Source organism: Lepisma saccharinum, chromosome 15, assembly GCF_977018435.1.
Source record: "Lepisma saccharinum chromosome 15, izLepSacc3.1, whole genome shotgun sequence".
Classification (NCBI taxonomy): domain Eukaryota; kingdom Metazoa; phylum Arthropoda; class Insecta; order Zygentoma; family Lepismatidae; genus Lepisma; species Lepisma saccharinum.
The window spans coordinates 41,260,058-41,274,639 of NC_139243.1; the positions used below are offsets into that span (position 1 = coordinate 41,260,058).

The 14,582-nt window shown below is 35.4% G+C and overlaps 2 protein-coding genes across 2 annotated transcripts; one reads left to right on the plus strand and one right to left on the minus strand.

Moving 5' to 3' along the window:
• Nucleotides 1-245: 245 nt before the first annotated feature.
• Nucleotides 246-6,207, plus strand: LOC145999462 (uncharacterized). Its single transcript, XM_083136424.1, has 4 exons — nt 246-725; nt 1,383-1,512; nt 3,762-3,899; nt 5,034-6,207. Exons 1-4 carry the CDS (start codon nt 301-303, stop codon nt 5,874-5,876), a joined length of 1,536 nt encoding a protein of 511 aa, XP_082992550.1. The 5' UTR covers nt 246-300; the 3' UTR covers nt 5,877-6,207.
• A 4,811-nt stretch (nt 6,208-11,018) lies between these two features.
• On the minus strand, nt 11,019-12,924 carry LOC145999214 (uncharacterized). Its single transcript, XM_083136147.1, has 2 exons — nt 12,894-12,924; nt 11,019-12,085 (listed from the first exon to the last, which is right to left on the minus strand). Exons 1-2 carry the CDS (start codon nt 12,922-12,924, stop codon nt 11,019-11,021), a joined length of 1,098 nt encoding a protein of 365 aa, XP_082992273.1.
• Between the last annotated feature and the right edge of the window lie 1,658 nt (nt 12,925-14,582).

The window sequence follows — 14,582 nt, forward strand, 5'->3', positions numbered from 1 at the left end:
TATGTGCAATATTTTGTTATGTAATAAATTAAACGATTCAAATGCTGGCACGTCATATAATATGTAATTTGAGCAATAGTTACATAAATTACAATCAAAATTCATGTTTAATGTTGAAGAATGACCCAAATATTAATGTCCATTTTTAAAAATGATATGAATAGCAATAGACCCTGTTAAAAATGTCAACATAAACATTGGTGACGTCTTGACTCGGTCCCCCCGGAACTTCCGGTTTGGCTCACTCCCGTTGTTTACAATACAGATACATGCGTTACACCGCACAGAACTAAGGTAGAAATGAGCAATTATTTTCAACAATTGTGCGACAGTAGTCAAGAGAGATATTTATTAAAACTTTATAATGACGGTGTGGATTTTCCGGATCCTTTTGATGACCAACTGCGGTGCCGGTTATTCAAGAACGACGTGTCTTTGTGGCCACCGGTTGAGTATGCCGACATATATAAATATTTGATACACACTACGGGCCAGTACACACACGATGAACTGAAGGCTTACAAAAGTTTAGATGGATACAATTACTTTGTAAATGGGAAGGTGAAGGAAATGGAATGTTACAAAACCGGTGATATTGCCATAATCTATGCTGAAGTGGAGCCTGGACAACACATCTCTAGAAGCAGAAATGACAGATACAAATGCTGGTGCATGATGAAAGCATCGGGAGAAATAGTGAATGGTCATTGCACCTGTATGGCAGGGTAAGTACAAGTGAATTTTTAAATATTTGTCGACTCTATCATATTTATTTTTGTTGACACTTCTTAGATTGTGATTTAAAACCACCTTACGCATTCATAGCCCAATCAGGATAGGCTAGATTTCAAATGAGGATGATTCCAACGATATAGTTCCAAAAATTGAGAAATATATGCTAAGTTTTGAATATTTTATTAAATGTATGTTCCATATATTTAATGTCATATTGAGGCATTAGCATTTGTTATAAAATTCCAGTATATTGGTTTACACTAGAGTATTTTGGAATAAATGGCCTTGCACTTGAAGATATGAAACAGATGAGAAGTTACTGATAACGTACATTAAAATAATGCATTTAAAAATTATTTATTCGATTGGAAAGCGAGAAAAATGCACCACACAGAGAAAGAGATGAATTCCTAAATTTACATATATCACGGATTGCACATCTGTCCACCAGAAAGTTTCCAAGCTTTACAAGGTGATTATTAGTAATTGTCATTTATTTTTAGATCAAAGAAAATTTATATGATGTAAGTAATTATTCAAAAGATTTTATATTTCCATACACTTCTGGATTTGTAATTTGTCCTTTTATACTGTAGCTGTACAAAATTCTTTGTAGTAATTATGCACAAAAAATGTTGTTTTTTCAGGTTGGGTGAAGTTTGTAGCCATGTTGCTGCACTGCTGTTTGCAGTTGAATGCACTGCCAAACAGAGACATATGAGCACAACAGAAGCTTGTACATCCAAAGAATGTGAGTGGATCAAGGTTAAAAAGCAGGTAAGATCATTTACTTTATTAACTATTCGTAGCTAAGGTTTTTTTTCTCTATTTTATTATTATTTGGATAAATTTTCTGCATCCGGAAAATGTGTTTCTTAACATTTTCAGGAGAAATTACTTACCGAATGTCATTTCTTTAGACTTGAGGAAGTTCGGGGAAGTGTTTTCTTGCTTCGTTCATTGAATTTTGCCGGTAAATCATGTATTTTTCGATATAAATGTGTGACCGATGCACGAAAGCTCTTGCATCCATTTCCTTCCAGCCGGATGTTGCCTGTGTGTGATGACATAATCCCGGTCAGTGCTTCCAAACACGTGTTTTAGTAACTGAAGAAGGTTCGTTTCTGCAAATGGTTTGTGGGGCTTTTCGAGAATGGTGTGTGGTGGCTACGCATTTTTTTTTCTAAACCAATTTTTAACTATTCTAACAAACGTGACCCAACCTAACCTAACCTTACCGGAAATGGTTCATGGGGCTATGCATCAATGGTTTGTGGGGCTACGTAGGTATTTTTGGGTGGAGTGGGGTGAAAACACTGCATGCCGACTACGGTATTGAAACTGTGACCTCCATTTAGCATGTTACCGAAGGGAAAAAGAAACGAACGGAACTTACTTCATACGTCGAATATATAGATTATTTCCGTGAAAAAAGCGAAATGCCACCTTCATCAATGTTTCTTAATGCAGAATACGTAAGTACGAATATGGAAAGTGACATAAATAGCAAGTTTCAGGTGTTTTCCGGATACGGAAAATTTACCATTATTTGTATTTACGTTGTAAGTCCACCATGTGACTCTGCCGGATATTGAGCAAACTTAGCCATCCATACATGTCAGTGTGTGTGTGTCTGAATCTATAATATTTTCATCCCTACATTTGTGCATGTCAAGAACAGTTTTAAGGCTGTTGATTTTTGTTCCTTTTTGCTGGGAGTGAAATAGGTTTATTGTAATGTGAGATGCTTCAAGTGCTAGTTTTACTCTGTAACTCAACTCGCAAGAAGTCAAAAGTACACAGGTGCATTTATATTTTTGGTAAGATTTTACAATGCTGGACGCTTCCGTAATTTCTATCCTACTTCTTATATTCACGAAATACGTAGTCCCGATAAAGTATCTCAGGTTAACATGTGGGGGTGACATGTAGAAATTGTTAATTGACGTGCAAAAGTTGTAAAATAAGCTTTTCAATTACCACGATCATTTTCTGTATACAAGCATGGATGTTACGAAAATGGCATTTTCCGTGAGGAGAAATTGTTTGCCGTTATAGTGCTACAAATCTAAGATTTTGTTAATGTATGTGCTCACAGTTGGCCATAAAACAATTTCCTGATATCCCCACGAACCATTCCAGGTAAGGTTAGGCAAGCATAGTTAAAATTCTGTTCGTAAAGCAATCCACATGTATTTAGCAAAAAAAAAACATTCTTTCCGCTTATTTCCCATTTTCAAAACACGAGCCCCACATTTTAACTTCAGATTCGTGATTACGAGGCCTCAATTAATGATTATGCCAAATATGAAAGGAATCGGAGAGGCGTCCGGTATTGTAAAATTGCTCCATATTTTTTTGCACATCATGAAACAGAATGTGTGGGTAGGAGGGAAAACCAGGATAAAGTAGAAAGTAAAAACTAATAGATATGTACCATAAACACCAAATTATTATTATTCATTCTACATCTGTGGAAAGAATACGTATCTTCCTTTGGGTACTGAAGCTGTGCTATTCATTTCAGATATTTTCTTGATGGGTTTTAACCCTAGAAAACTAACGGCTCGTCTAGCAGACAAGTGGTAGCTTTAACGTTTGGCACAGGACACATGAGCTCTCTAGGGTTAAGCATGTCATGCTAGAAAAAACATAATTGTGCATATGATGCCAGTTAAATGGATCTGGAATTAAGTTTGTGCTATTTGACTGGTGTGCCTGATCAAGGTGCTGTCCATCACAGTGCAATCCATCCTGGATATATGTATGTGTATACACGTACATTAATAAGTGGAATTTCAGCGTTATTGCTCAAGGATGATATTTCACACACAAACTTATTTTAGATTCATTTAGGCGCTCTTGAGATGTTACTTTTTTTTATAACTATGATATTAATACAACATGCTTGGAATAGAATTAGTGTACTACAGTGCTTTCAATGTTTAACCCGTTACGTACATCAATAAATTTGCATTGCTTCCATACACTATTTTATAAATTTTAAATTAATTGCAATTTTGCAGGCACCAACTGCTCGTGTCTTGGATATAAACTTTTATAAACCCAAACATGGGATACCACCACCTGAAGTTACACCTTCTGTGGGACCAGCCATTTTCCCAGGGAGCAAGGCCCCAGGGAAATTATTAGAGAACTTGCAGGTTAGTACATATTAGAAAGTTTTGGTATGTTGCAATTGTGTTCATGCTAAATCCCTATCGTAAACTAGTTGACAAGGACAAATAAAAGATAAGTAGCAAAATAATTAAAGCTTATTCAGGCACAGTACAAACTGTACATGAGCCATTCCTCCTCCTTGGAGCCAAGATGTGACTGCATTCAAACTTGAACAAATTCTCTTTTGTACTCTTTTCATCTGTTTTCATTCTGCATCTCACTGCAAGACATGAGGATAAGTGTTACTGTTCATGAAATGCAATCATAACAGTGTATGTAGTTTGAGTTGTTGGTAAGAATGATGATATTGGTTGTAAAAATTTAAATTAATATCTTGTTACGGTCAGTTATGGTCATATCATCAATTTTGTTTTAGTCAAGATGCTTATGTGCTGACTTGTCCTTTTCAGGAAAAGGCACATAAGTCACAAACTACAACTTCCTGTTGCTTTCATTTAAGTCACTCTGGATCAAAGAGGATATTATAAGTATAATTTCATACTCCGTATCTCTAAAAAAAAATTCTGAACAGCTATGATTCAACGTGCATATCATTACAAGAATAGCATTGCATTTTTTTTATTAAAGTGTTTTTTTTCAAACAGCCTAGAATTAAAAAAAAATCAAAAGTTAGTAGGTATTGGATATTGCACATCAGTTTTTTTAATGACAAAGAATAATGTGTGTAATTAAAGTTACGAGTTCATCGTCAGTGCGATCTCCTAATTTTTTTGTGCAGATCCAGCAAGAGCTACTTGAAAATGAGAGGTAGCAAATTCTGCTCAAGAATGTGATAAGACAGCAGCACTAATGGGGTTTTATGTGCTGACCAATGCATTTCCTAATGGAAAGCTGTTTGTGTGGCCTGCACTGTTTTGCTCATAATATGTAACTTTGCTACCTTTTGGGTTCAGACTATGATGATGAAATACTGAATGGTATGAACACATGTCTATGCCTTCGTGAGGATTTGAACCTGGATAAAAACCTGCTGTGTCCTATACTCACCACTGTATAATTGTGTTTGTTATATTCTTAAGCACAAATATCTCGTGTTCATGACAAAAATTTAGAATCCAGCTGCAAATCATGTGTATTCATTATTATTACTTTTACAGGCAATTGTTCCTACTGCAGGTGTTTTTACACTGCTGCAAAGAGAAGACAGCGACACAGATACCTGCAGTGAAGATGGTGAAGATTTCAACATGCCGTCACCATTTCCAAACCGCTTCAAAAAGCAAAAACTTGAAGATGTTTCCACAATTGAATCTGTGATTCGCAACATTAGTTATTCCTCACCAGAGAGGATAACTATTGAAACTAAAACCAAAGAACAAGCGGCAGGTTCTTTATGGTTCCTGCAGAGACAAGGAAGAATTACTGCCTCATTATTTCACAGTGTGTGTGTTGCTTCCACTGAAGAAAGGAGGAAGAAACTGGCTGAAACAATTATGAGCAGCACTCCAAAAGGCCTCAATGTAAAGTCTGTGCGGTGGGGAAGGGATCACGAGGAAGAAGCCAGAAACTCTGTTGCCTTGGTATTAGCCGGGGACCATATCAATTTTGAAATTCAAAATTCAGGATTGCGCGTATGTGCCAAATATGCATTTTTAGGTGCAACTCCTGATGCACTGGTGTCATGTTCTTGTTGCAGTAAGGGAATAATGGAAATAAAATGCCCTTACAAATACCGCAATGAGAACCTAAATTCAAGTGCTTTTGTGCCTGGTAGGGAATTTTGCCTTGACCAAGAAGGTCACTTGAAAAAAAAACACCAGTACTATTACCAAGTTCAGGGACAAATGGCAGTGACAAAAGTAGATTACTGTTGTTTTGTTGTGTGGACACAGAACTCCGTGGTTATTGACATTGTAAAATTTGATTTGCAATTTTGGGAACAAACTAAAACAAGCCTCCTATCCTTCTATGAAAAATATGTGTTCCCTATGTTAAAGTAGAAAGTGAACAGGGGTGTGCAACTGTCAAGTAAAAACTGATTACTTGTGTTCATTATTTTTTTTTTTTGAATGTGTAGATGAATGAATCTCTGTTCTCAATTCTCAATTTTGTTCTTTTTGTTTTTTATGTTTCTTATTTGTACAAACATTTAGCATGTAGAATGTATGTATATGTATCTATTGGGGTTAGGTGGTAGAACAGCTACAGGTTGAACCTCACCCTTTTAATAAAGGAAAATTGAAATTGCTTTGTACTTCTAAACTATAATTTAAAATCAAATTATGATGTACCAACATTCAAGTACTACATGATTAGCTGTTTATAAAACTTTTTCAGGTATCCTTCCATGTTATATTTATGATTGATTTGACAATACAGTTCTTGTTGCGTAAGTGAAGGGAATTTGGGATTTTCATTTTTATTATTACCTACTATTACACACCTACCCTTTGATAAAGTAGCCTGATAAGTTTCTAAGGTGGCATTAAAAAATATACCCCCATATTAACTTTTGACTACGGGCTTTTGTGTCCCATGTAATCCAAAGCCAACTGGTTATTTTTCTTTATTGTAATCTTAGAAAAATAGGTTAATAATCTAAAAAAATAGAGTATATAACTGGATCATTATTCAATATGCCTGCACTGGGGATCAAACCTGGGATAGTTCATTGAAAGGCAACAGCATAAGCTGCTACATTATCAGAAGTGCAATAAATTATATAAAAATGGTTGATCAGGCAAGCTTTAAATATGCATTATTTTTCGAAATGACAGACCAATTTTGTTGCACGGAAGGTGAATAAACTGGATGCAGGTATATACTGTCTACGTTTTATTAGTACCACTCCTTCACTTCCTTGCAAAGTGGAATAAAGTAATGCTGATTCATCAAAACATGCATCCATGTTCATGCAGGAAAGCCTCCATTCACAATATTCAATAATTTTTAGGGTTGAGCTGATACCGATGCATCGGTATTGGCCAATACCAGTGGTATATCGGTATCAAAAAGTATCGGTTGAAATTTATGTACTGATACTGGCAGATATTTTTCCGGCAATTTTAGCCATTCTTGGAATCGGGGAAAAATGTCTCGCAACAACCTCTCTTGAGTCTAATTATCCTGTAATTATGCAAAATTCGAAGTTTCTTTTGTATCAATTTTGTGTGAAAAAACTGAATTTTGTACAACGTAATATGTAATAATCTGATGTATTTCGATTACTTGAATCCAAAGTGCTCGTAAATTGATGCATATAATCAGAGTGGAATACTTAACACTAATATTAACCAATATTTTGAACAACTTTCACTTTTCAAGTATTGGTATGGGAGGGAATTGGTTGGAATATAAGCATTGGTATCAGTTCAAAGTGGTATTGGCTCTGCCCTAATATTCTTACAAAGAATGCTGCTTAAATTGATAGTGCATATGTATAATGATGAGATGTTGATGGGTGAAATAATAATATAGAAGGTGACGATGGTATGGATATGAGGGGAAATTCAGGAGGCCAATGTATAATCAATGTGAAAACTCGGGGAAAATACACTTCGAGTTCATGTGGTAACCCTGAATGAAAGCATTTAGCGACAAAATATTGCTTCACACACAGTAAACATATTACTACTCATAAGAAAGGTTCATATAGGAGCAGTGGCAGCCGGTGGCTACTAGGATGGGTAAGGCTAACGTGATCAAGAAATAAAAAAGAAAAGGAACTCTGCAATGACCCTCCTTGAGGTTGCGCCACTGGCCAAGATGTTTAACTTCTAATTTATCCTGCTTTGGTAATGTAGAACACAATGTATGTAATAAGTAATAAAACACTAATCCGATTAATCTTCACTCACTATCCTATCGTTTATACACTGTATAGGACACTTCTCTTAAAGAAGAAGTTAAAACACAATTACAATAGGAAGGGGTAAACTAATCCTTTCACCTTTCCTCCCCCATGCACACGTATTCCAACTGGAAGTTGAAAGTATCCTAGACATTTTTTGTAAAAGAAATTGTCGAAATGCTAGTTACAAAGGAAACTCTAATTTTTTACTTTCATATTTTTTAAAAAAGTCTGGATGACCCTTTAGGCACATCTATCTATTATCTAAATGTTCATTTAACTTTGGAAAAATACTATGTTCAGTTCTCGAAAAGTAGATGGTACCTTTCTCACGAATTACGGCCCCAGCGGTTCTTACAAATTGGTCATACTTAGCGACTTATCTCTAAAGGTGACAACTATATCCCTCATCGTGCCAAGCGAACACAAGCTCGGCTGGTGGCTTATGACCAGCTTGGCTACCTGCCACCTTGTTCCCCACTGAGACTTCTTCAACCCTCTGCACATGTGTCAACTTGGTTGGGGCAGCTCTTGGATGACTCAGGACTGTTGCTTCGTGAGGATACAAAACAGCTGGCGATCATCAGCTTGACCAATTGCGAGATTCGAATCTCCTTGTCTGTACTCTATTAATGTATTAATTTAACAATACTTTGGTGAGGCATGTGTTTTTTCCAAGGGTAGTGCCATGCCATGGCTGCTCTTGCCTTTGGGAGTATATAGAAGGAATAAAATGATTCTCCGGAAAACACACAGTAAGTAACCACTAATAATCAGAAGTATGTGTTGATAGATATAATCAGAACTTGGGACCTTAAGTCCATGCCCTGATTTCAACAATTGTACTTGTGAATACCTTTCCTTTTTAAAACTTTATACATTAATTAATATATACAAATTGAATTAGATATTTATAAAAATATTACATAATTGCAAAGATGAATTCTTTGAATATATCTAAATATAAAATCTGATTTAAAGTATGTTAACTTGCAACCACTGGACCTAATGAACCTCTCGTGGTCCAGTGGTTGAGAAATACTTGTCCAATGTAGGCCTTCAAAAGAAGTTATGGTTTTACATGTAAAAAAAACAAAAAAAACATGAATTGTAAGGATGGAAAACTTGGCTCTCAGGGGTGCAACAATGAATCTTAAGATTTTAAATGCTCTACAAGTAAGACAAAATAGCATAATTAAGACAAAATAAACTACTTTATTCATTGAAGAAGAAATACAAACTTTACACTTGGATTTATTTGAAAATAAATAGCAGTACTAAGATAACCACAATTTCATTCTACATGCTCTATAAATCTGAAAACACCAAATGTCAACCTTCCTTCCATCTTGAAGAACAGGAGGAAAAAAAAAGTAACAAACAAGTCAATCAATTTGATGTGGGTTTTTCACTACTGTGTCAGTTTTAGCTAATCACAGAGATGAGGATGCGTGAAGATATGGTGAAATTGAGGGGGAAAAACATACCAATGGCAGACTTAAACATGATTACCTAAGTAAAAACAACCAATCAGGTACAAATATTTTTGAAATCTCACAATGTAACAGCAGTTGTGAGAATGCCCAGATGAATCATGCCAACTTAAAAAAATCAGGTTCTCTTAAACACAAGACATATTTGAATACATGGCCAGTACAACTAATACTGAATTATCTGGCCATGGAACACAATGCATAAACATTACACATTCAGCACAAAACATAAATGAAACACATCTTGCACACATGGATACCACAAAAATACTTCAACTTCTTAAACAAGCACACTTGAGCAAATTACTAACTTTATCCATGAAACTTATTTTAATTGAATTCATGATGGATGCGGACAGTGACTGTATTAATCGAGAAAAAAAAATCAGTTGTTCAATGGACAAACAAATCTCATGCAGGTAATATTATTTTCATTTGTTTTACTAATTTCTGTGACCCCTGGCGCCATTCACTTAGTAAGGAAAGATTCGTACGATAACTAACCTAACCTAACTAAAGGGCAAGTTTTCTCTCTCTCTTCGAAGCTTTCCTTTGCCTCCTCCCCACACCCAGTGGAGGCACTTGGCACAGTGGTTCGGATCCCACTTTAAACTGTAGGTCCAGTCCCAATTATGCATAAAGTGGACTTAAAACAACAAATCAATCATTCAACTCAGCATTTCAAAAACAAAGAGCAAAAAAAGAAAAATAAAGAAAAACTTGAAACAAAAGCAAAGGGGATAACACTTGACATCAATGATTAAATTGGACTGATTTGGGCTTTTACTTCGCATTTCTGCCACATTTGGCTAATCAGTGTGATGATATGGTGAAATTGATGAAAAAAGCATACAATTGGCAGACTTAAACACTGATTGATTGCTCAAGTAAAAACCTAAGCAATGAGGTGCAAATAATTTGAAATCTCACAATGTAACAGCAATACACAATGTACCCACACGAAGCATACACACTTCAGACAATAATAATAATAATATATCTTCATTGAGCGGGCGAGGTTCAGCGTACGCTGTTCTCCAACCTAACCCTTGTCAGAATACAGTCTACAGTTACAAAAGGTATATATATCCAATAAGAAAAAAAGAAACAAAACCAAAAAAAATAATAATAATAATAGTAAGAAAGTTGAAAGAAAAACGTATGGACAATTTGAAATCAAATAAGAACTGTAAAGATACAATTAATCAGTATATGTATACACATAAACTAAATTCTAAATACAATTTTAAGTATATATATATAGGCACACACACATGTACACGTAAATGCATATTTGTTAATATTTGATGGTGCAAAACTAGAAATATTTGTCATGAAGTAATACCAAATTCTTACATTGACATTAATACATTGTGGGATGTATTTTTATTCGTGTGTGCTTCTAGATTCAAACTGTTTACAGCTATTGATCATGTTCTCTCATACATGACTTATTTGAATGCAAGGTAAATACAACTAATACTGAATTCTCTAGCAATGAAACAAAATACATAAATATTACACATCAGCACAAAACATAAATGAGGCATATGGGATATTATCTTCTAGCAGGAGAAAAAACAGAACTGTCAAAACAAAAACAAAACATAAAGAATGCAGTCACACAAACCTCATTCATTCCCTGTTTTGACAAGAGGAGGGCATAGGTTGACCAAACCAGCACATGTAATGATGATCTTATCGATGGTAGACCACACTTCATCATCATTTCTTTTTAACAAGGAAACTGGTAAAGTATGACTGAGGATCTTAAATGTCTTCAGTCTTCCTATGGCACGCTACACATGTATCCTAACCCGACTCAAACTTCTTGACCTTTCTACTGCCAACGGTGAAAGCTGATTCTTTCCTCTCGTGAAGTCTGGAATCATTAATTTTGCACTTTTGGCAGCAATTAATTCTCCAATGTTGAAACCGCGGTCAGCAAGGATCACATCACGTGGTTCAAGCTTATCCAAAAACCCACATCTCACTGTCAATTCCTTATCACTAATGCGGCCTCCATATGCAGGGGACACAAATGTTATGGCACCATTTGGGCTAACCGCAACAAGGAACTTAATAGTGTTATGATTTTTATAGCTGGAAAATGTTTGTGCACGTGCAGTAAGGGATGTGGGTCTCTCAATGAAGACTTCAGTACAGTCAATGACTGCTCTCACAGAACGGTATGTTTTGTTCCTGAAAATCGGAGGTAAATTCTTCAATACAGACTCCTTGCTTGGCCAAATGATCAAGTCATACATTTCCTGTGCAATTAGGTTTAGCCATGTATGAAACACAATGCTTACCTGGCATCTTTGCACCCCAAATCTATATGACAAGTCCTGGTTTTTGAATCCACCCCTTACTTTCATCAGGGTAAACAGAAATTGATCGCCAAAAGATAGTGCACCACAAATATTTAAAACTTGACTATATGTTTGCACAATAAAATTCAGGATACTTAAAAATATCTTGCTGTTTGGCAACCCAGTATAGAACTTCACTCTTTCATCATCATTCCTATAATCAAATACTTTAAATTGACTGTTCACAATATTTTTCAGCAAGGAATTTTCTGCTGTCAATATCTGTACACCCTCCTGTAGGTGTGTCACACCATTGCTGTTTAAGTCAGTCTGACTTGAAACTGTGGCTCTTTCTGCATGCTGCTCCATACTAACTTCTTCTTCCTGACACACTATTGTCTTCTCTGGTTGTGGTTCATCAGCTTTACTTCTGCGCCGCTTCACTCGTTCATAGCGTGTCAGTGAAGAAATAGCTTTTTCTTGATGTCCAATTGGTTTGTGCACAAAAATGGTTGGCACCCAATCAGGATGATTTCGGTCATTTGAAGGTTTGCCTGGAAGGAAGTGGTACAAAGTAAAAATTAAAATTTTCAATAATCAGTTGCAAATCTAGTATTTCAAAAATAATGGCTCAACTGCAGATTAATTGATTTTAGTTCTGCCTCAATATCATCATATTCCTTCAAAAATATTCTCATAAGTATTTTAGCCAGCTTAGGTTGAATATTCATGTATCTGCATCGTCCCACCCCTCTTATGCATAAAATGCATGTCCAGATGCTGAAATTTACATGAATGAAAACTTGGTAAAGCACTTTTCAGAGCAGCTTTCCACTATTTATATACTACAGATTCATGTTCTATAAACTTTAATACTCAATAATTAACCTTCACTTCAAAATTTTCACAAAATGTTCTCATTCTCCCATTTGCCTTATGAAAACCATCAATTATTTAAAGAAGTGAAACCACAAAAATCTCAACTCACAAATATTTGTGTCATACGAAAGCAGAAGTACTTGATTTTTTTGCTAATAGGATACATGGTACTTGATCGACTTCTTAATAATGGTTGATTTCTTGCAATGAACTGGGAGCAGAAGAAATATGGGCCGAAGTTCCTTTTGTTCTATTGCAATTTCATCATGCTACGAATGCAATTTAACATGGTTCGATTTACTTCTGTTAACACATACTGTGGAGTTTTAGTGATTACTTAAGACTTTGTTCAATATATGCTTTCGTAGTTAGGTTAGACAGGCCAGGTTTGGTTCTCTTAGCAATAAAATACAGTCCCTAAATGCATTCTACTAAAACTCTGATGTACTTCTACATTAATTCCTACTAGTCTATGATACTTACAGTCTCTTGTCAACGAAAATACATTGTCCATTCGAAGTTCACATAAGGTATTTTTAAAGTTGTTTTTTTTTTTCATGCTCATTAGTTTAAGGAAGGTTCAAATTTTGTGTGACAATGATTGCCAAAACGAGAATTTGAAAAAAAAATCATAAAACAATCAGAACCGTTACCGAAACATGGGTAGAAGTGGATTAATTCTTGCATAAAGTTTGTAAGGCATGAATCTGTAGTACATAAGTTACAGAAATCGTAATTATGCAGTAATTTGATACCATATTCTGGTATTAGCACACATAAATTTAAACAAGGAGATGTGTGCTTTATGCATAAAAAAAAAACAATGTACACATGTAAACTACAAACAGAAGGTGTGCTAACCTAGCCTACCTAACTTGCTCACATTAATATTTTCAAATTATAATTATATTTTCTGGGCTTAAAAAAATCCATTAATTGGAAGAACCATGCAAAAAACTCTTTATATGTATGTCAATTTTTTAAAATTTTTACATGATAGGGAAGGTGTTGGATTGGCAAACCAACCACTTTCACAAAGAGGCACCATATATAAGTAAACAACCTGGAGTTACAAAAAATATAGTCACTTTTACAAAAGCAATGGAGCTCTTGTAGTTTCAAGTATAAATATACGGAGTGACTATTTTCACCAGGTAAAGCTAGCTTTTGAGCTTTGTTCACCAGTTTTTAAACTGCATAAGCATGATCTGCAACCTGCAGATGCACCTGCTACATGGATGAGTGTACTCTATAGTTGTTTATGTTTATGAAGCTTACATTGATGTGAATTTATTTTCGTGCAGGAGACAAGTACTTTTCTCTGCACATCATGGAGTTGAAAAAACACCGCAAGGTGTTCCGATGTGAACTGGTGTTGCTAATATGTCACATGATATAAATATGAAGGGGTATTACGTTCCTAGATGCTTTTGTTGTTAGGTTAAGCAGGTCAGGTTTAGGGTTTTAGCATTAAAATTACTTTGGTAAATACTTGCCAACACATGATCATGTAATTTCTGGTCTTCAGCACTTTCTATTATCACTACCTGGTTACAGTAGTAGTTACATCCATTTTGGTACTAATTTACTATTCCAAAAACAGATTTCTTCATTTTTACACAAGAAACTACTTACAGTAATAAGTTCCTGTAGCATTGTCTAACATCTGGAAGGTGTTTTCTGTCATGTGGGAATGTATCATAGTGGAAATTCATTATTTTTGTTGAAAATTAATTCTCCGATGCACAATAGCCTTTGGTGAGTACACCTTCGTAGATTATCGGCACGTCGGTGCTTGTGTTTTGTCGATTGCAGGGTTTCCAACCACGCCATTGTTTTCTGAAAAGATGACGTGTCATGGATGCGTGGTGAAATTCATACTGGGTGTGGAAGATCCAGTGGATTTTGTAATTGGGTAGTTGAAAAATTGGTAGCCCCACAAACCATTCATGTTCATAGACCCACAAACCATTTCCAGCAAGGTTAGGCAAGCATAGTTAAAATTTTGTTCATAAAATAATGCGAAGAAGCAAAAAAAAATGCACTTCAGGGGTATTCTTTGGGTTACGACAAAACACAAGCACGACGATGTACAAAGGTGTACGTGCCAACACTGTGTCTTATGGAAGCGAAACAATGCAAATAAATAAGTACTCGTAATGTGAAAAATTG

Bases quoted from the DNA above. Each gene is read 5' to 3' on its own strand.
- LOC145999462 (XM_083136424.1), top strand. From the start codon at position 301: ATGAGCAATTATTTTCAACAATTGTGCGACAGTAGTCAAGAGAGATAT. The intron at 1,513-3,761 runs GTAAGATCATTT...GCAATTTTGCAG, and splicing joins GGATCAAGGTTAAAAAGCAG to GCACCAACTGCTCGTGTCTT. The intron at 3,900-5,033 runs GTTAGTACATAT...TTACTTTTACAG, and splicing joins AATTATTAGAGAACTTGCAG to GCAATTGTTCCTACTGCAGG.
- LOC145999214 (XM_083136147.1), bottom strand. From the start codon at position 12,924: ATGGACAATGTATTTTCGTTGACAAGAGACT. The intron at 12,086-12,893 runs GTAAGTATCATA...ACTTCCTTCCAG, and splicing joins ATTTTCGTTGACAAGAGACT to GCAAACCTTCAAATGACCGA.